General features: G+C 44.9%; 1 protein-coding gene across 7 annotated transcripts in view; it reads left to right on the top strand.

Moving 5' to 3' along the window:
* Positions 1 to 21960, top strand: part of NME9 (NME/NM23 family member 9) — a 466976-nt gene that overhangs the window by 275462 nt on the left and 169554 nt on the right. For all 7 annotated transcript variants that reach the window (XM_069225744.1, XM_069225746.1, XM_069225745.1 and 4 more), the window contains one exon: positions 18 to 119. In XM_069225744.1, the coding sequence (XP_069081845.1) occupies positions 18 to 119 (102 nt within the window). The remainder of the gene's footprint in view (positions 1 to 17; positions 120 to 21960) is intronic.

The following is a 21960-nucleotide window of genomic DNA, read 5'->3' as shown; positions in this document are numbered from 1 at the left end:
TTTACTACTCTTTGCAGATGTATCAGAGCACACGCCAAAGGACCAAGAAAGTGATCTAGTGGATACGGATAAAAATGAAATGGAGGCCCCTGCTGGTGTCACCCCTCAGGAGGAAAAGGGTAATCATTTATCTCCTTTCAAAATAGGTGCTATGTACTGTAATCGCGTGCTTTTCTTGGGAATTTCTATTTACAAATTTCAGAATAAGCATTCTCACTGAAGTTGTTTTTACTTTGGATGTTTGCAAAGAGTACTATAGATTGTGCAGTCTATCTCAAGGTCTCGGCACTAAAGGTTCTTTTCTCTGTCACCCACATTGAATTGCTATAATCTAATGATTGTCTTCTCTGTCATTAGATCTTTAATAAATTCAGATGTGTCTAGATATTTCTATCATCCTAGAAATTGATAGCCACACTTGGACCAATCGTTTTCAGTGAAAACCTGCTGCATTCATCATCAGCAGCACATGGCAGCTGCGACAAATATTTCCACAGAGAGTTGTGTGCTTCTAGAATCACTTTCCCCTTATGTTGCAGCCTTTCAGAGTTCCCTTCCTCTGGGCATTTTCCTGGATGATAAAGCCATGTGAAGTTGGGACATACTCACCTCACTTCAAGATTTCTTTCAAAAACTTGTTTGGTTTGATTTATTTATGACAGGAAACAATAAAAGTCTCCTGTTCCTAAACCAGAGGTTACCTTGCCCTCAGCAGATTTGAGTGCTTCTGCAGATATTTTCGAGTGCAAACACACCTGCCAGAGACCATGGTGTCTCTGTAGCTTCTCTTTATGAGCACACTGGTGTTTTCAAACTCCAGTCTGTTTCCAACTGCTTCGTGTGCATCTGCTCAGCAGACTTGTACACCCATCTGTCTGTACCAGGTTGTTTTGTCCAATATTATGCTTAAAGTTTTATGGAACACATTTTTGCATGAACAGAAGTTCAGGATAGTGAACCTGACCAAGATCCTACAGTTCTGGACCATCAAGACTCTGTGTAGTCTCTCTGTCCATCCAGGGTACATACATCCAACACCTATAAGGAAATGCATCAAGAAGAATCTGAAGTTCATGATCATTATTTTCCCTTTGGGAGGCCCTCTGCTTCGGGTTTCTTTTGCAGTGCTCAAAATCCATCTTTTCAAACAGGGAGTTCAAGACTTTCTCTCACTGGATGACAGGGTTTTCATGGAGACTGCTGAGGGAGCCTTCTTGTTTATATTGAATACATAGAAGCCTTCCTGTTTTTGCATCTATGTGATCCATCAGACCATGCTACAAATATAGTATTTACAGTTATGTAAAGGCAGCATTTGTACTAGTTCTGGGACCACCTTGCAGATGTCCATTTTCTCCCTGCCAAGGACTGCAAATGTCTTCTTTGCTAGGCCCGAGCACACATTTTTTTTAACCAATATATTTTTATTGACAGTCGTAAAGAAAAGAACCATTATCAACAACTCATCTTGACCACAAACATCGCACATACAGAAAGACATCTTATTCCCCATAGAGTGTCAGGCAGTTATCATTATGGCTCCAAATAGAGTGTTTCTATGGGTATGTTCTTTAGGGGCAAGAGATTGTCAATCGTTGGTCATGGTGGTTGATTCCAGATCCTGGAAACCTTGGTGTTGAAGAAAGGGTGAAGCCATCCTGCCAACAGGGAGCAGATTCCAAGATAGCAGACGCCCTGCAAAAAGAACCACTTCTGGAGGAGAAAAAGCCAAAGGCACAAAAACCTTCACATTGAAAATCCAGATGTACTGGAAACAACGGAGTGGACCAACCTGGAAAAATAGAGAAAAGGTTGGAAGGCTAGTAAAGACAAAGAACTAACTTGGAGTCGGTACACAACAGGGACGTTTGCAACACACTTCAGACAAGGTGTGGCAGCCTTATATACTGTTAAATGACCAGGAACAGAAAGCAAACCATAGGAAAACAATATCTGTCATCTTGGATTTGGAATTCCTTATAGGATATAATGAGGGAGGCGCCATCTTGGTTTGGGCTATTTAATAGTTCAAGGTGGCGCCACCTGCCCAGGACGCAGAGGAAACGCAGATCATATTGTGCACTCTAGACTATCTTTGTGTCCCCTACAGGCTCACACTCTCCCGTCCAACAATCCGGCCAGGAAAAATACTGAAGGTAGGCCCAACACAGAGCTGCTGCATCTCGCACGCCATGCTAGCAGTGCTCTGGGCGTGGCGCGCCTGCCAAAGGTGCATAATACTAATGTCTGATTATATAGACGATGCCTAAATCTTCAAAAATGTACTTGTATAATGGGACAGTAATAATGGAAGTTAGGTGATGTGCTCTTCAATACCAGATAGGTCTGGAAGAATGAACCAAAGCATGGTAAGTAATTTTTTCCCTGTTCATACGTGCAATAATATACCACCCTACCCTAAGGACATCACCACCCTCCCTTTCCTTACAATCTTTTATGTTCTCATCCAGTTAACTACAGCCTCACCTTACAAAACACAGAATGTACCTCCGTAAGAGGTCACGGTCAAAAGAAAGCAATTCCCTGCCCAACCATTGAAGATGTTTCCACCTTCCCAGTGACTCCAAGCAGAGGTCAGAAAACAGCAGGATCCTCATTCCCTCACAAAACACTTTCTTTTTTATTTAGACACAGCAATTTGCTAGCCAGAGAATAACTGAGGCTGAATTGAGCACTACCTTTGAGAAAGAAGCATCCATTTTGTCATAGGAAGTGTCATAGGACTCTCTTCATGGGGTGAAACTGCTGGTTTCGGGCGGCATCACCACCACATATGAGGGACTGAGTCTTATCCCAAATCGTCAGATAGCTGTTGGCCTAACCCTTTCAGCTAGCTAGCAGAACTTCATCAAACCCAGAAGTAAAGGTGATTTGTAGCTGCCTGACCCATGACACACTAGGACTTCTCAGGGATGTTGTGGTGGAACAGATCTTACCCTTTTCTCTCAGTTACACAAGTCTCATACATGAACGAGACAAACAGAAGCAGGATTTGGTTCAACACGTTTTATTGAAGCAACTGTGTTCTATGTAAAAAGGCATAATTTGTGATTATTAGGACAGTAAAGCACAACACTATTATTACAGTGACCAGAAAAGTGAAACAGATAAAAAGTCCCAACATTCTGTCACAACATTGAATCTAAAATCCCTATCTGCGCTACTAAATATCTACATGTGAGCAATAGCAGTGTTAACCATAATCTGTCCATCTAGTCTCTGTAAGGAAACCCAATCCCCATACCTGAGCAACAGGTTGAAAGGAGGTCTGTTGGTTTGCTGGCAGTCCTCCTAAGTGAATAGAGAGAAAACGCTGAGTTCAGCAGAACTGCAACGACATGGTACAGTATAAGATGGCTGGCTGACTGGAATGTCCTCTCTGACTTAGTTTGGGCAGCGCGTTGTTTTATTATAAAACATGCTGTTCTAAGAAGTGCCCTGACATGATAATATGTCTTTTTTATGTAAGGTAGATAATGTACTTTTTGGACCAGCAGTACTCAGTAAATAATCATGTACAACATTGGGCCGAGCACAAGATGAAATGTCATGCAAATAATAACTAATTCTGTGTGGAAGGGCAACTGATAAAAATAATAAAATATCTCCCCTAAAATGAAGCTTTGCTAAAATATTGAAAGGAATAAAATGAAAAGCAAGTAGGTAAAGAGGCACAGACCTCAGGCCCAGAATAAAAAAATTAAAAAAAATGTACCCATATAAAGCCGTAAGGGCTAACCCCACGTGAATGTACCCGTAATGAAGAATCCCTTAGACAATAAAAAAAAACAATTTTCCTTCACTGTCATTGAACTTCACTGGCTCCGTCTCGCTATGAGTACATTTCTCTATTATGTGCATGTTTTCGGGGTGTATGTTACTGTACTGTAACGCATCGGTAAGAGGGTGATATAGGTTACTGGGAGTGCTGCAAAAAGGACATGTTATTATGACTCTGAACCATAAATAAAGGTTTGAAAAAACATGCATCTCATCTGGAGCGGACAGAGAGTTCCTATACAAGCTCCATGAACCAAGCTTTTATGGACTGCATTTCATGTTATGGGGTACACCAGGGATAGGACTGTTTGCCACTCATTGGAGCAGTAAGTGCTTCCCCCCTTAATTCCTTATGGGCAGCTTCCCCTTTGTGAATGGAGAGCCCCCATTTTTGGGTATCAGTGTTCACCCACTGGTTTTCAACACCAATTGGTGTTGCATGCCATTGATGCACTGTACTGCGATGTAGAAGCAGGGTTGGAGGATCCCATTTCATGCTCACTCCTCTTCTAAATCATAGTGAGTTACATATTGTATATTGTGAGTCTGAAAGGCATTTCTGGTTTGGGATGTGCCTTTGGCTTCGCAACTGCAAAACCTTTTCATACAGCATACGCCTGATTTTGGTCTTGGTGGAGGGTTACTCCGTTGCAGCGGTGACAGATATCCCATCCACTGAAATCTGAATATCATGGAAAACAATGCTATTTAGATATCTGCAGCCAGGATATCTATTACCGTTGCAACGGAGTAAACCCTCCACCAAGATCTAAATCAGTCCCCAGGTATTTATCTGATATAGCCAATTGCATCAACACTTGTTTTCATAATTGCACATTGTCGTTTCAATGACACCAGTTGAATCAGAAACTGAAGTGGAGAGGGCATTGGAATAGGGAGAGAAAGTGATTAACCGATTATAGTGCTTTATGACAGCTCCACCAGCATTTCATGTATGCGTGGTTCTGATATTTTAATAGCTAGATCCTAGCCAAAAGGCATTGGAGCTGTACATAAGGCCAAAGACAGTATTCAACCACAAAGTGATTCTAGATGGTGGGGCATTGGGTTCTTGAGAAGGGGGTGGAGTATTTCCTGCATCACAATGTATCTTTGTTTTTAAGAATGCATCTTCAGCTCTTTCCTATATTAAAGAAGCATAAAGGTAGATCTAATAGATGCAGATTCTTGGTAAATAGATGGTAAATGCCTAGTGTTTTTCTTCCTTGCACTTTTTATTCTTCAGTGTGCTGTCCTGTATGCAGGTGTGCAGAGATGCATCAGTGATGGTGAGCTTGTCAGTCAAATAGGCCTGATGCCCATCCCGTGGCATTATAGATGAAGAAGCTGCCTTTGAAGGAGGTGTGTGTGACAGGGTCACGATATCCCTGTCTCCCAAGGATACCACGGGCCGCTGTATTCATACCCCGGGGGTACCTTAGAGGGGGTTGACGCCCAAAACGTCAACCCAGATATCCGTCTGACGGCGGATACAAACAGAACGGGAAGACGCAACAAGAGGAGAGAAGAGGAAGAAATGACAGAGAGGGACGGCGTGGGGAACGAAGAAGTGGAAGAACGCTGATCGGTCCACGAAGAGGACGACTCGCGGGCCAAGGAGAGCTACAAGGAGGGCGTGTGGCCAGTGGTGCGTCAAGGAGCGGAGAAGAGCGAAGATCAAACACCGCCAGGGAGACAAACTGAAGATTCCCGCCACGTCCCTGGTGGGACGTGGCTCACTCAGATGCGTGTAAACATCACCAACACTGGCAGCTTGTTGTGGAAGTGGGGAGGCAGAAGAGGGGACAAGGGGCAGGCAGGAGGGGGTGGAGGCGACACAAGGGAATAGCCAGGAAAAGGGGACGAACGGGAAAACAAGGATAAGATCGGATACTATGTTTTAAGGAATTACCTTTCACCGAGGTGTCCAAAACGATCATACATGCACTTTCCTCCCTGTCACCCGGGACGTTCCTTTGGTTTCGGTACTATCCTCCTTCTATTCTCCTCCGGCCCGCTCATTTTCTTCTCGGGCACCATAATTAACCCAAAAGATTACTTAATTTAAAACAAAATCCACTTACCTTTATTTTATTTCTTTTATTTTCCCCCACCCGGTTACATCTCCATATACCACAATCCTCCAAGTGACGAGGTTTTCTTCGGGGAAAGCGCTCACAACGGAAAACCCTGAAAGGGACAGGAGGAGAAGAAAGCAAAAAGAGGGGCAATTAAAGAAATGCAAAACGAAGAAGATCCGAGAATCACAAGATCAACAATCCTAACACAAAGAACATTTCTGTTTAGTTTTTAAAAAATTATTTGTTTTCTCTTCTACTTGTTCGCGAATACTTTATTCATATATCCCGAGAGCACTACGAAAATAAAAGAATCTATCAAAGGCCTAGTTAGTCGGTCTATGTCTTCCGAATAGAACAATAACTTTTTCATTCTCTCTCTCCTCACCCAGGGAACCCTCCACAGGGTGGTTGGTCTGGGAAGCCAGTGGTCCTCCATCAGAGTAGGGATGATAAAGTCAAATTTCCTTAAGCCCTTGAGTAGGCTTTCTGCAACATGTAGAATGCTCTTTAGGGAGTGCGTTGTGTAGTTTGCAACGCTATGGAGCATTGCAATGTCAGAGAACAAGAGATTAAGCACCCGTTGTGAGATCATTTTCTGGGAGGAATGGCTTCACTTCCTTTAGTAGGAACCAAGGGGTCTTGGTTTGACAAGGACAATGATGTCAAGTGTGAGTCCAAGTGGCTTGGCTTTGGTTGAAAGTCAGGCTTTGAATCCATCCAGTGCATTGTTGTTGAGTCAGCTTTGGATTAGTTGATGCTAATTCTGGTTGATGCATAGGAAGAATTTGATTTTAGTAGGGCTAAGTTTCAGCCATTTGCTGGACATTCTTGACTGGATGATGTGCAGACAATGTTTGTCATGAACGATGTCTAAAGCGTAGGGAAATTTTATATAGAATTGTGTATTGTTGATGTTTTGATGGATTCTGAGGATGCTCTCAGTTAATAGAATTCCAAGGGGCTCCAATATAGAGGTTGAAAATGACAGAGAAAGAGCTAGATCCTTGGGGTGTTTCTTAGATAATGGGAAGACAATGGGATCTAGAGGAGTTCATGTGATCGGCTGGACAGATAGGAGGATAACCAGGGGAGCATGTTGTCTGTTAATCCTATTTGAGATTTCAGGGTGTGGATGAGGGTAGGTTGGTTAGCAGAGTTGAAGGCAGCTCATAGAGCTCAGCATCAGGTGGCAGAGGCTCTCTTTAATTGTGGCCAGGAGAGTGCCGTCCTGGATTTGTGAGGTAGCTGTTTCAGTTCTGCAGCAAGCACTGAACCCAGATGGGTACTTGTGCAGAAGATGATTGGCATTAATGTGATCTTTGAATGATTTTCATTGACGTTACTGTTGAATGGTAAGCATGAGTGAAGGGCCATTAGCTGCTGGCAAGTGAGCCGGAAGTGGACCAACACCTAAGCTCCTGAAAAGACATTTCCAGGTACTCCGGACTGAGGTCAGGGAACAGAAGGATCCTCCTGCTGTTTTTGTGATCCAAGCATTCAGGAATATAAGGAAGTACTTTCTGAGTATTTGCTTTGCTTCCCTGCTGCATGTTTGTGGTTGCTACTTTGCTGTCTGACAGTTTTCCTCTCTCTTGTCCAGTATCCTTTTGTTTATTTGTACTACTGCAGCTTCTGAACTCATCTGCGACTTTGTATTATTTTAATCATTTATGTTAGCCTCTGCACACCTCTGAAGAAACTTTGTTATTTTAGCTCCTTTTTCTTTTATTGAGTTCAATACTTACTGCACTTCAGTTAGTGTGCCCGTCTTTCTCATCACCGTTCCTCCTCCATGGCAGGCTGAAAAATTGAAAGTGCTTTGCATCCTTAGTTACACTCTTTGGTACAAACAAGAATTTGCTCAATATGCTGGAGGCTCAATGACTGAGTCCACCCATTACTTATTGATACGTTCTTTCCTTGCATCCTACTTCCTGGCTCTGCTAGCTATCTGCTACTTCTCTTCTTTAATGGCAGGTTTGCAGCGGATGCTGCTTTTAATCATCTTATGGTTCATTTTGTGTATGTTTACCTTAAGTTATTTTCCTTGTAGTACCTTCAGCATTGGAGCTTGTCACATGGTACAGGAAATGCCTCTACTTTGAATTTTAGTTGGTTCATTTCTTTTTTGCCCCAAAGGCAACACGCTTTAGCTAGTGTGCCATTTTTTCATATGGTCATGCTCCTTCATGGCAGACTACATAACTGACGCAGCTGCGCGTCGGTGCAGTAGATCCGCTGGCGGCATGCCAAAGGTAAGCCTTTCTGCTCCTGGACATGCCTGGCTCTTCAACCCCCACAAGATGCTCATAGACTGCTAACTTGCTACTCAACACTGTTGTTAAGGTACTCACTTATTGCTCTGTTTTACCTTTGAGTTGGCATGGTCCATTCAGCTGTCGTAACTGCTGCTTTTCTTGCTCTCTTTCCAAACCTAGCTTTCTTGGATAGTTGTAGGAAAGTACCCTCTTTTTGGCATGGTTACCCCCCACATTTTGCCTGCTGTCAGTGTGCTTTGACTGTTTTCACTGGGACCCTGCTAACCAGAACCCCAGTGATTGTGCTCTCTCCTTCTAAATTTGGTTGCCTAGGACTTTTGTACACTCCACAATTGGCATACTGGTGCCCCCTTATAAGTCCCTAGTATATGGTACTTAGGTAAGTAGGGCAGCAGGACACCAGGGGTTCCCCATGGGCTGTAGCATGTATTGTGTCACCCAAAGGAACCCATGCAAAAATGTGTTAACAGGCCTGCCGTTGCAGCCTGCTTTAAAAGGTGCATGAACCCTTTCACCACAACTCTCTGCACCAGGTAACTGTAAGTCACCCCTATGGTAGGCCCTTCCAACCCAGAGGGCAGGGTGCAGGTCCCTGTGTGTGAGATCACCCCGGCATGAGCAGAGGTGCCCCTACGAACTCCAATTCCATTACACTGGACTTCATAAGTGCAGGGAAGCCATGTTACCCGTGTACTGGACATAGGTCCCTACCTATGTCCAGCTGCATAATGGTAACTCCGAACCTGGGCATGTTTGGTATCAAACATGTCGGAATCATACCCCAATACTGTTGCCAGTATTGGTTGTATGATTCCATACATTCTGGGGGCTCCTTAGAGCAGTGGTTCCCAACCTGTGGTCCGGGGACCCCTGGGGCTCCGCAAAGCCTCCTCAGGGGGTCCTCCACTGCTTAGAAAATTAATCAATATTAACAGATTAGGTCCCCGGCTTTCAGGAATGACTTAGTGTGGGGTCCCCGAACTCCATTGATGGTTCAGTGGGGGTCACTGGGTTCCAGTAATTATAAAGTGGGGATCCACAGAAGTCAAAAGGTTGGGAACCACTGCCTTAGAGGACCCCCAGTATTGCTCCTACCAGTCTGCTGGGGTTTTCTGGGCAGCCCGCTCCGACAGGTTTCTGCCCTCCTGCTGCTTAACCAGCTCAGGTTGAGGAAGGCAGAACAAAGGCTTTCCTGTGGGAGAGGGAGGTAACACCCTCTCCCTTGGAAATAGGTGTTACAAGTCTTGGGAGGGGTAGCCTCACAAAGACACCGGTTTGCTTTGAAGGGCACATTTGGTGCCCTCTTAGCATAAACCGGTTTGCACCAGTCCAGGGATCCTCAGTCCCTGCTCTGGTGTGAAACTGGACAAAGGTAAGGGGAGTAATCACTCCCCTGTCCATCTCCACCTCAGGGGTGGTGCCCAGAACTCCTTCAGGTGGGCACTTGATTCTGCCACCTTGAATCCAAGATGGGCAGAGGCCCCTGGGAGCATCTGAGTGGCCAGGTCAGGTATGCGACAACACAGCCCCCTCCTGATAGATGGTCACTTTGCAGGTAACCAAACCCCGTTTTAGGGCTATTTAGGGTCTCCCTCTTCGGTGGGTCCTCAGATTTGACATGCAAGAGTCCACCAGGACTTCTCTGCATCATTTACTTCATCTTCTGGCCACTGGAACTGCATCTGGACTCTTCAGGAACCAACGATCTGCAACTTCAGTGACATCTCCGCTTTGCAACATTGTTTCTCCAGCTCCTTCTATCAACTGCAACATTTCCCCGGCTGTGCATCCCCTGAGGTCAGCGAGACGTCAGCCTGCACCAGGAAGTAAGAAGGAATCTCCCTTGGAGTGAAGGAGTCACTCCCCTGCATCTGCAGGCACCCAATGCACCGACGACTGGTTGCGTGGATCTGCTGTCCTCAGGAACTGCATGGATCCTGCATCACAGGTTGGGGTTTGGATTGGTCCCCTTGGTCCTCTGTTCTAGCCTTCCAACTTGGGAGACAATAAGCCCTTGCCTCTCCTTGCAGGACAGTACGCCTGTGCACCGTGACTCTTGCAGCTACTAAGACTTGCTTGCTTCTGCTCCAAGGGATCTCCAGGCTCCGTGTAGCCCGGCCCCCAGCACTTCTTCCTGCCAAGCACAGTTTCCTTTCTGCTGCTCCAGCGACGTGGGACTACTCTTCAGGTGTGCCGACTCGGCCTCACTGTGACTTGCTGTGCCTGCTGCCAGTGGGTTGCCGGTGTGGGCTACGACTGTTTCTAGTGACTCTCCTAAGTGCTGAGAGTCACCTCGAACTCCCCTCCAAGGGACGAGTCCCCTGGGCCTTACTGGTCATCTTCAGCGTTGCAACTCATCTGTTTCTTCTTTTGCATTTGCCAAGGCTTGTTAGAGGTTCTCCAGTACCACTGACCCATTGCAACCTGACAGCTGACGTGGGACACTAACCGCATCGCTTCATTGACTCCTCTTCATCTACTGCGCTGCCCAGCTGGACTTCTTCCCCAATCAACCTAGTCCTGCATCCACAGGAGGATGGTTTGTGGCTCCTGCCATGGATGGGCCCTCCATCATGAACTGGACTTGGTCCCCTTCATTTGCAGGTCTTCTTCTCCAAAATCTGCCTTTGGGTTCTTCCAGTCTGGTCTGGGTCTTGCACAATCCTTTCCCTAAGTCCTCCTTTTAGGTTTGGGGAAAACCAGGTACTTACCTCTGCTCTCCTGGTCGCTGGGGTGACTCTAGTACTCACCTCTAGGGGTTTCTAGTTCCTCCAGCTCCCCTTTATTGATTCCACATCCTTGGGTGGGCGACTGTATCTTGCATTCCACTTTCTTAGTATATGGTTTGGCCCTCCCCTAGGGCCCTCACTATTTTCTAATACTTTTGCCAATGCTTGTTGTTTTTATGCTTCTTACTGATTGTTATTGTGTATATAATAAGTGTGCTTACTTACCTTCATTTGGGAGGCCTACCTATTAGTATTCTAGTAGTTGTGTTCCCATAATAAAGTACCTCTATTTTTGTAACACTGTGTGGTTTTTTCATGTGTGATGGTGCTGTGTGACTATAGTGGTATTGCATAAGCTTTGCATGTATGCTAGATAAGTCTTTGCTGCTCATCCATAGCTACCCCTAGAGAGCCCTGGCTTCCTAGACACTGCTTACACTTCACTAACATGGGATACCTGGACCTGGTATAGTGTGACAACACCATATGTGTCCACCACATACCAGGCCAGCTTCCTACAATAGTCTCCCCCATCTCTTCCCTTTGTTCCTCCAACATCACAGCTACAATGCCCTCTCCCTTGCTAGGTAACGCTACGTCATTTGACATAAACCGTCTTACCGCTAACCTACACTGCTTTCATCTCACTCGTCCTCTTCCCAAGCATTGACTCAGCCTCAGGGTTTCATTAATTTCCACCACCCTGACCTTCTATTTGTATCTGAAAAATGGCTTAATTCCTATTCCAATCCTGCTATTTCCTTAGTGATTCCTCACAGCTATTAAATAATCAGCCACGACAGATCAGTTAGACTTGGGGAGGACTGGCAATTATCTTCCACTCAGTCCTTCAGTGCACCATGCAGCTGACTCCTTTGGCTAAACTTTTTCGTGCTCACAGTCGAACCCAATACCAACTTCTCTTTCTGGAGGGGTCTCCACACTCAGCAGGATAGCGACAAGGCTTCAGCAATTAGCTAGCTGACCTTTTAGCATCTCCTAATTTTACCAGGATTGGAAACCTGAACATCACCTCGATGAGACAGAAGATAAAGAATCTTTTAAGCTGATAGAAAACCTTCATGTGCTTCCCCTGTGCCCATAGCATAGAAATTCCTCTCTTAGCTGCCACTGCTGATCTTCACCTTATTCTGGATCGGGGTGCGTCAGCCTCACTGATCCTCCTTGATCTCTCAGCATCTGATACAACCTTTCACACCTTGCATAAGTCTAGGTTCTCCCTGAGAGCCTTTGTCTTTGCTCCTTCCTATCCAGCACAACCCAAACTGTCCATATTCCTCCCTACCACTCCTCCCATTTAGCATGTGGTGTCCCACAGAGGTCATCACGGAGTCCAAACCTCCTCAATGTCCTATATTGCACCACTGGTAGAAATAATTAAATCCTTCTGCTTAAAAACTGTCTCACATGCTGATAATAGCAAATTATTATTTCAATCTTGAGTAGTATTGCCGAAACACAAGCCAAGTTTAATTCCTGCATGCAATCCATTTCTAATGGATGCAAGCAAACTGCTTGAAACTAAATGGTGAGAAGACAAAGGTTTTAATGGTCGGCAAATCAACAGCTTGCTGGTCTGTTGCTTGATGACCAATGGGATTAGGTTCCACCTCCATCACAAACAAGTTCGCTAGAAATGTAGAAGTTATACACTACAAGACTACATGTCCTTCCATAAGTCCTTTGCTTTAAGAGTAAATAGTCCCCATTTTCCAGCCAGTCCCACTTGTCCCTCCCACATTAACAGCTACTAAAACATAGGTGTATGTGTGCAGAGATGTCGGCAATCAGGGCGGAGAGAATGTGGAGATCTGTGCTTAGAAAATATAGGCAAGGCAGTGGTGAAGACCTTCACATGAAGATAAGAAAATAGCATTTTGTGGTACTGTTATAGTACTACTATGCATACTACAACATGAAGTTTGTAAATTGCCCCCTTTTGTTTTGCTCACAAAGCCCTGCATACTTCTCAAACGCTTTACATCAACAAGAGGCTATCCTTCCTTCAGCCTATGAGTATTGTACAATCAGCTAATCAGAGCTGAGTATGTGCTCCTCGCATCTCATGTTTTAGAACTGAACTGGTTGATGCTTGTTTTCTTATGCAGCAACAACCTGAAACCGTTTTGCCCTTTCTCTGCACCACCTCTCCAGTTACCAGCTCTTCTCAAAACGACATAAAACCCGGCTCCTCATGAAGGATATCTGATTTCTTATTGTTTCAGTGAGAGTTTTCTGTATTTTCTCCTGCACCATGACACCCCTTGTGGCTATCAGTTGTACAAATCCAAAGAGCATAACCTAACGTATCATTTTTGGAGGTCAGCTATACTAGAAGGGGATAGCTGGTTTCCAGTTCACTAATTTTCTCACCACTATTGGTTTATCGTTTTCGTTTAATTAATCATGCCTTCCGTTGCAGATCTAACAGGCTAAGTCCATGCTAGCTAAAGTATTTCACGGGAGTCTGCACGTGTGCCTTGGATTCCTTGCAGACTGGAATTCTGCCGCTGCTACGTAGCTATTGACGGGCACCAACACTGTATCACTTCTGTTGCCCACCATCCTTTTGTTTCCTTGTACTGATGGGGGCTCTTGGATTCATCTGCCACTTTTTATTGTTTGTTTTATTTTATTTTTATTGATTTTATTTGCGTTTCAGGCAAGCTGAACTTTTCAAATACTTTTTTCAAAGTCTTCCCTTTATGTCCTTTAGTCTTAAACCTATTCCCAGGTGAAAGAATAACATCTTATATAGTGTTAGGCCCTCTTCTCCTGGGATCCCTTATATGGTTTATTTAAGTGCCATTTACATTTTTTGTGTATTACTTCTGACATTACCTCTCCTATGCTTTCCCAGAAGTATCAATCTGCATTCCCATAAACTGAGTATGAGTGTGACCATTCTGCTTTATGGGATCGAAGCCCATCTTCTGGAGCCGTTGTCTAAGGTAGTTCACTTCTTGTAGTATTTTCAGCTCTATCAATCTAAAATTAGATATGATTGCTACTTCTCTTAGATGGCTGAGTTCATCCCAGTCTTCGTCCTCCATCTCCCATATGTCTCTTTGACACTTCTCTCAAATGTGTTGTAGATTATGTGGGGTTGATCGGTGTTTTATACATTTGGGAGAATGTACCCTTTCCCAGGGAATCTTCCAAAACCCTTCCTTTCAGGGGCTTCTCCAGCGGGATTGTCATCTAGTCTTCCTCTAGTGTGTGTGTGTGGATAGATACTATTGTGAGAGGTAGAGATCATATTCCTCCTAGGTGTACAAAGTCTTTCATTTGTTCTTTTCCTAAAATGTCTCGAGTTTAGATATGCCTATAATTGATTCATGTGTGCTACATCTCCTAGCATGTGTCCCTCTCACAGCTGGGTTTTCAAGGTTCTCATCTTACCTCATCCCAGAGCAGAGCAGCTTTAGCTATTTTTAAGACATTTACCACTGTTTGTGGCCCAAGGCAGATTTTTCAGTCTTACCCCAACTCATAATTAGTTCAGAAACATATTATCTCTCATTTCTTGTCTATCCATTTTAACTGCTGTTTCTTCTTGGCCTCTGAAGGTCCAGTCATCAACAGCCACCAGCTGCGCGGGCCAGTAGCAGTGTTGGATATTGGGAAAGGAGATGCATCCAATGAACATTGTTCTATAAGGGGCCAACAGCATGAGTCTTGGATTCCAGCCGCCCCACAACAGCTGCCTTAGGTGTCCCCTTCCCCTTCAAACTCCCTCAAAAAGGTAGAATGGGTTGTATATCAAACACAGTACGAAAGCCATTTTGAAGAGTGCTGTACTCTCGTTAACAACAGTAATGTCCACCTTTATCTCACCTCTTCTCTGAAATTGGTTAGGGCTGGTCTCTGATTTCTCACTTCGAATGTCTCCCTGTCTTTTGTGATTTCAGTTCCTGAGTATCTAAAACCATTCTCTTGGACTCTTGGGCTGCCATTGACCTCTCATCCTCCTACTTTTGGGTCCTAATTTTGTATCCCATGCTGTCTTGGAATTCTAGGAATATATTGATCAAGGCCGATATTGTGCGACACATGTCTCACGTAGATGAGGATGTCATCCACGTAAAGTGATACGTTTTGACACTAGTGCCATTAAAAATCCACTTACTCCTGAATTTTTCCTGATCCAGCAGTCCAGGGATTTGACTGCTAGGGCCAAGAGGAGGGGTGATAAGGGGCAACCCTGTCCAAATGCATGTGAGGTCAGCCAGTTTATTCTCACCTCTGTACCTCAGCATGTTGAAGTAATGTGACACATGCATGAAACAATGGTCCTTTGCTAAATACCACCAGTATTTGAATGATACAGTGGTGGAATATAAACCCTTAACTGTGTCAAGGAACAGGAGTACTTTAGTCTCAACCTCCATTTCCCACCTGTGTATCCAGTTTTGTGTCCTTCTCAGGTTCAGTCTTGTGGATTGTTATTAAATGAATACCATTTGGCCTAGGTGTATCAGGGTTGGTACTCCTGCTATGAGTCTGTCCATTAAGATTTTGGCTAATATTTTAACTCCACACTAAACAGACATATTGGGTGGTTGAAAGAGCATTTCTTTCTTAGGTTTTCCCACCTTGTGATCACTGTAATTGTAGTCTGTTGGCAGTATCTAGAAATCTTTCCTTTGTTATAATGAACTTTTCCATTAAATGGATCCCTGTTGTAATGGAGAATTCCTTAAACAGTTCTCCTTGTAAGACATACAGCTGGGAATTTCTTCTGTACATAATTGTTGACTAGCGCCCTCCACCTCCTTTAGTGTTACTGGTATGCAGCTGTTCTGCAAAGTCCTCTGTTAAACTTGGGAGTATTACTCATTGTCAATGTTATTTGTCTCCTGTAGGAAGGTAGCCTCTCTCCAGCATGGTTACCCCCACATTTGGACTGTTTGTCAGTGTGTTTGTGTCTACTGGGATCCTGCTGATCAGGACCCCAGTAGTTATGCTCTCTCCCTTAAATTATGGTTATAGGATACTGGTAATCCACTATTTCACCCACAATTGGCATACTGGTGCCCCCTGATAAGTCCCTAGTATAAGGTACTGAGGTACCCAGGGCATTGGGGTTCCAGGGGATACCTATGGGCTGCAGCATTTATTTTGCCACCCATAAGGAGCCCTTGCAAAGGCTTCTACAGGACTGCCATTGTAGCCTGATTGAAAAAATGCATGCACCCTTTCACTGCCATTTACACTGCACCAGGTCGCTTATAAGTCAAGGTGCAGAGTACGTGTGTGTGAGGGCACCCCTGCACTAGCACAGGTGCCCCCATGACCTCCAGGACCATTTTCCCAGAACTTATGAGTGCGGTGATGCCAATTTACACATGCACTGGACGTAGGTCACTACCTATGTACAGCTTCACAATGGTAACTCCAAATATGGCCATGTTTGGTATCAGACATGTTGTAATCATACCCCATGGCTTTTGCAAGCATTGGCTGTATGATTCCATGCACTCTGGGTGCTCCTTTAAGGACAACCAGTACTGCCATTACAGCCTTCTGAGGTTTGCCAGGCAGCCCCAGCTGCTGCCACCTCACAGACAGGTTTCTGCCCTCCTGTTGCTTGAGCAGCTCAAGCCCAGGAAGGCAGAACAAAGGATTTCCTTTGGGAGAGGGATGTTACACCCTTAGAAATAGGTGTTATAGGCATGGGGGGGGTAGCCTCCCGGAGCCTCTGGAAATGCTTCAAAGGACACAGATGGTGCCATCCTTGCATAATCCAGTCTACACCGGTTCAGGGACCCCCAGTCCCTGCTCTGATGCGAAACTGGACAAACAAACCACTCCCCTGTCCATCACCACCCCAGGGGTGGTGCTCAGAGGTCCCCCAAAGGGTCCCTGGGTTTTGCCATCTTATATTCCAAGTTGGTAGGGAACTCTGGGAGCATCTGAGTGGCCAGTGCCAGCAGGTGACGTCAGAGCCCTCCCCTGATAGATGCTTACCTGTGTAGCTGACCAATCCCCCTTTCATGGCAATTTAGGGTCCCTCTCTTGGGTGGTTCTTCAGATTCGGATTGCAAGACTCCAGCAGGAATCCTCTGCATCCTTTGCTTCACCTTCTTACTGAAGAAACTGCACCTGGACCCTCCAAGAACTCTACAACTGCAACAAAGAAGCAAAGACGACTTCTGCAACATTGTATCTTCAGCTCCTGCCAGCAACTGCAACTGTTTTCCGGTCATGCATCCTCAGAGGATAGCCTGTCTTCAGCCTGCACCAGAAGAACAAATGAATCTCCCTTGAAGTGACAGTCACTTCCCTGCTTCAGCAGGCACCCCTCTGCAGCGACGACCGGTGTCTTGGGTCCCCTCTCCTGATGAAGTGCGTGGATCCAGCATCACGGATGGTGGACTGAAGTGGTTCCGATGGTCCTGACGTCCAACTGTCCAACTTTGGTGGAGGTAAGAGCTTGCGTTCCCAAGCAAGACAGTACCCATGTGCACTGCATGTTTTGCAGTTGCCAACGCTTGTTGGCATCTTTCCACGAACTTCTTTGTGCACTGTGCAGCTCCAGCCCCCAGCACTTCCTGCAATGCACAGCCTCCTGCGTGGTTCTCCGGCGGCATGGGATCCCTTTGTGTAGTGCTGTGTGGGCCTCCTTTTGCACCTGCTTTGTCCTTGTGCTGTGGGACTCCTGTGCACACTGCCTGGTCTTCTGAGGGCTCTCTGAGTTACTGAGAGCTCCCTATGACTCCTCCTCCTGGGTACAGTACACCAGGTCCCTCCTGGTCCCTGGCAGCACCATTTTCCACTAACTGCATGCTTTGCGTGTGCCAAGGCTTGTTGGCGGAATCCAGCGACGCAAAACAGTCTGCAATCATCCATCTGGCGTGGGACAGCATCCGCACCAACCAGGAACCCGCATCTGTCTTTTTGGGTGCAGTACTTACTGTTGTTCTTCACCGGTGGTTCTTCTTTTGTACCTTCATCCGGGTTAGCAGGGGCTCCTGTTCTCCCTGGACTCTTAGGTGCTTCTTGGATTTGGCCCCCTTCTTCTACAGGCCTTCAGGTCCAGGAATCCATTGTTGGTGTCTTGCAGTGTATTCTTGTCCTTACAATATCTTCTTTCTCTTGTTCTTATGTGTTCTAGGAAAGTTACAGTGATTTACATCCTGCTTTCTTGGGCTCTGGGGTGGGTTCTATAACTTAACTTTGGTGTTTTCTAATACTCCCAGCGCTGCTCTACCCACTACACTTGCCTAGGTGGGAAACAGACTTTCACATTCCACTTTTTTAGTATATGGTTTGTGTTCCCCCTAGGTCCATTTCGAACTGTTGTGATTTCTACTATTTGCACTTAACTGTTTTTACAGCTATTTCTGCATACTAGTGTATATAATTTGCATATTACTTACCTCCAAAGGGAGTATAGTCTCTATGGTATGTTTGGCATTTGTGTGACCAAAATAAAGTACCTTTATTTTTGTAACCTTTATTTTCTTTCATGTGTGTGAGTACTGTGTGACTACAGTGGTATTGCAAGAGCTTTGCATGTCTCCTAGACAAGCCTTGGCTGCACAGCTACCCCTAGACAGACTGGCTTCTAGACACTGACTACATTTCACTAATAAGGGATAACTGGACCTGGTATAAGGTGTAAGTACCTTCAGTACCCACTACAAACCAGGCCAGCCTCCTACATGTCCTTTTTTGTGTAACTACGCAGATCGTCATACTATTTGGCAACTATCTAGCGATTTTCCGATTATCTTTTACTTCAGTCCTTTCTTCATTTCTCACTGTTTCTACCTCACTCCATCCTTCTTTCTGCTAAACCATGCCAGTAATTTACCAGCCTTGTTATCAGTCTCATATAACATTTTCTAACAGACCAGCTGTTAAGGCTTGGCATCACTGTGCACCCGAGCTTTGTACTCTGCCTGTACGCAGTGCATCTGCCTCTAAGCCAGCAGATCCATCTAGGGGCATGTATCTCCTTTTTCATCAGTTCGTCTTTCAAAGTGCTCACTTTTCCCTATCTCTGTGTTTGTTTGTAGTGTACTGAAGCTATGCCCTGTCCCTAATCACTACTTTGTAGCTTTCCCAAAGGGTCTCTTAACTCTCTATTGTTCATTTGTTATCCTCAACAAATCAGACCACAGCCTCTTGAAGTTTTTCTGTCATTCTCTCTTCCTAGAGATTCCTTACATTAAGCCTCCATCCCTTTTCTTCCTTCTTTATCCCTTTTTACATCATGCAGGTCTGTGCTGAATGAGCTTAAATTCCTTTAGCCTTAAATTCTGATCCCACAAGTCTTGTGACCTCCATACCAAGAATGAATATGCAATCTAGTTGTAATTACTGAGAAGTTATGAGTACTGTTCCATCTGTGTACAACCTTCTCCATGTGTATATCAATCCAAAAACCTTCACAAATTTCACTATTTTAGTTTTGTCCTCTTTCATTTTCTAACTATCTTTTGATCTGACCTGTGTGGTGTTCTTTACATCATTAAAGTTGCCCCAATGACATGCAGAGAGTCTGGGTTTTCAAGCAGCATCAGGCCTGCTTCCCTCAGCATGTTGTCTTGTAACGTCGGGGGCATTAATCCTGGCAAATATTATTTGTTGCTCTTTTTTCATTTTGGTATTTTTGTCTGTTTTTGGAAGTGTGAAGGGGGCTCAGCTTCTCCTCTCGACCCTTTAGTAAACCCCATGGGCAGCAGAACATTATATCTTCCGCATCCTGTGCCTGTCATGTTGTGTGTATCTTGTAGTAACACCATGTCTGGTTGGTGTCGTCTTAGTTATTGCCCCATAACCCAGTGCCTAATACTGTCTCCTAGCCCATTTAGATTTCATGTGGTTATGTTATGTTTCCTTTGTGTCTGCTGTCTGTTTTGCTCTGCACCTACTTCCTCAATATTGTTTTACAAGTCAGATTTCTCACATCACCTGCAGTATCACATCTGTTGAGGAGAGATTATTTCCCAATGTACTTGACTTGTCTTCTCTCAGTGGGCCCATCAGTTGTGTTGCTGTTCATCAGCTAATCTTGTGTTTTTGTGTATTCATCAATGTTCCCCTATAGAGCGGTGATCCCTCCATTGTCCTTGTCATTGCCTTGTGTCTTTTGTGTTGAATTATTGCATTTTCAGGAGTGTTTTATATGTTTGGCTTGGGGGTCAGGCTATTTGGTTGCCCTTTAACCGGGCGGGGGTCTTTTTGTTTGTCCCTATGAGTGTTAGCTTCTGCTCGCCCTCACTCGCCCTGCTGGGTGACAGGGTCAAGATGCTTCACTTGGGCTTCTTTCCATTTGGCCCCAATCTTTCCAACTGTTGGGATTCCTGGCACAACAGGGATCATTTAATTCCCTCCTCTTGACTGTGAGGGCAAAGTTGCAGCTTCACCCACTAATGTCATCCCCTTTCACCACTGAATCTCTCTGCTCTTTTGCCTGATCTCTGCCATACTGGAAAGCTTGGGAGCTTGGGGTTAGGAGGGAAGGTTGAAGGGTTACTCATCCGGCCACTTACTTTGGGCCCGCTCACCTCATCCTCCCCAATTGCCTGTGCTGAACACTGTTGCTCCTTCACTGCTCAGCAGCCTCTGCAGGCGCCTACACACCTCAGCTGACTCTGCCCCAGCCTCATTTCACCCCACCAAGGCCCAGGTGTTTCCTAGGGGTCTACAGTCATCTTGCCTGCCTCTGCTTCCTCCTTGGTTCCTTTCACTCACCAGTAAGTCTGGTAACTCGTTACCTTTGGTGATCTGTGTGGGCCATGTTGTTTGATTCAAGCTGAGTAGGCCGCATTCAGTTTTCCGTTAGCTGCCTTTTAAATTAAATACTGCATCAACCCCTTACTCCCCAAAGCAAAAAGGACCTTTGAACAGCTGATGTCGCTACCGGATATTGTGCTTTTTTTGCAAGATTTTTAGGGTGCTGTGGAGCCTCATAAATCTCTGTCTGCTATCTTGCCTGGCTCACTTAACCCCTCCACTTTTTAGTGTTGTAATTTATTTTATCTTGTGTGCATTCACAGGAGGTGCTTTGTTAGTTTAGCACTTTTTTTATTAAGTTCAATTTCTCACCTTTCTCTTAGCATTTTCATATTTCCCAGCCCCCTGAAGTTTTCAGAAAGGAGTAGCTGATCTCTAGCTTGCTGTCAGTTTGCCCACTATTGTTTTGTGATGACTCCTTCATTCTATCTATTTTCCACATATGTCAATTCTTCCGTCCAGAATACTTAAACATGTCAGCGCTCAACTCTCCAACTATTTGGAGGCTAATAATTTTAAACTTACAACCAATCTGGGTTTTGTCCATGTCATAGCTCTCAACCTTATTTCGATCTCCAATAATGTGCAATGTCTTCTTGATCAAGGGTCTTTACCAACCTTATGCTTCTTGATCTTTATGCTGCATTTGATGTGGTATCCAATGCCTTTCTTCTGCACTGTCTGTCCAGCTGTGTGGCAGAAGTTCAGACCATGCACTGGTTGAAATCCTTTCTAGCTGTCTGCTTTCAAGCTGTTCATCATCTCTCCTACAAGTCCTTCCTTAATGCAGTTAGCTGTAGAGTACCACAGTGACCCTCCCTTATTCCCACACTTTGTAACAATTATGTAGGCCTGCTTGCTCAGCTTGTTGAATTTTTAGGCCCTAATTTGCCGCCTGCGCTGGTGACACATAGATCTCTGTTTGTCTTGACTCACACTCATCCTTCTCTCCCAACTCTTTCTGTTCTTTTCAGATATGATCTCAAATTAACACTGATAAAACTAAGATACTTTATTTTGGCAATTCTATCTACGCCTGCTCCTTTACCTGGTGGCCTGTTGAGCTAAGTCACTTACCTCCACCTATTGCTAATGTGAAAAACCTCAGCGATTTCTCCATGTCCATCTAAGTCAACAAACCTGTTACACTATTTCTTTTTCCATCTCAGAATTATTCTGAAAATTTGTATGCTCCTGAAACTTTTCGCAAGACAGATCTATATGCTAGACTTCTTTCTGGGCAGCAGTTGTAAAACAGCTGCCAGGCTTTTACTGAGCTGACCACATCATGCTACTATCTCA

This window comes from Pleurodeles waltl, chromosome 3_1 (assembly GCF_031143425.1).
Source record: "Pleurodeles waltl isolate 20211129_DDA chromosome 3_1, aPleWal1.hap1.20221129, whole genome shotgun sequence".
Classification (NCBI taxonomy): Eukaryota; Metazoa; Chordata; class Amphibia; order Caudata; family Salamandridae; genus Pleurodeles; species Pleurodeles waltl.
This window is presented reverse-complemented; position numbering and strand designations above follow the sequence as displayed.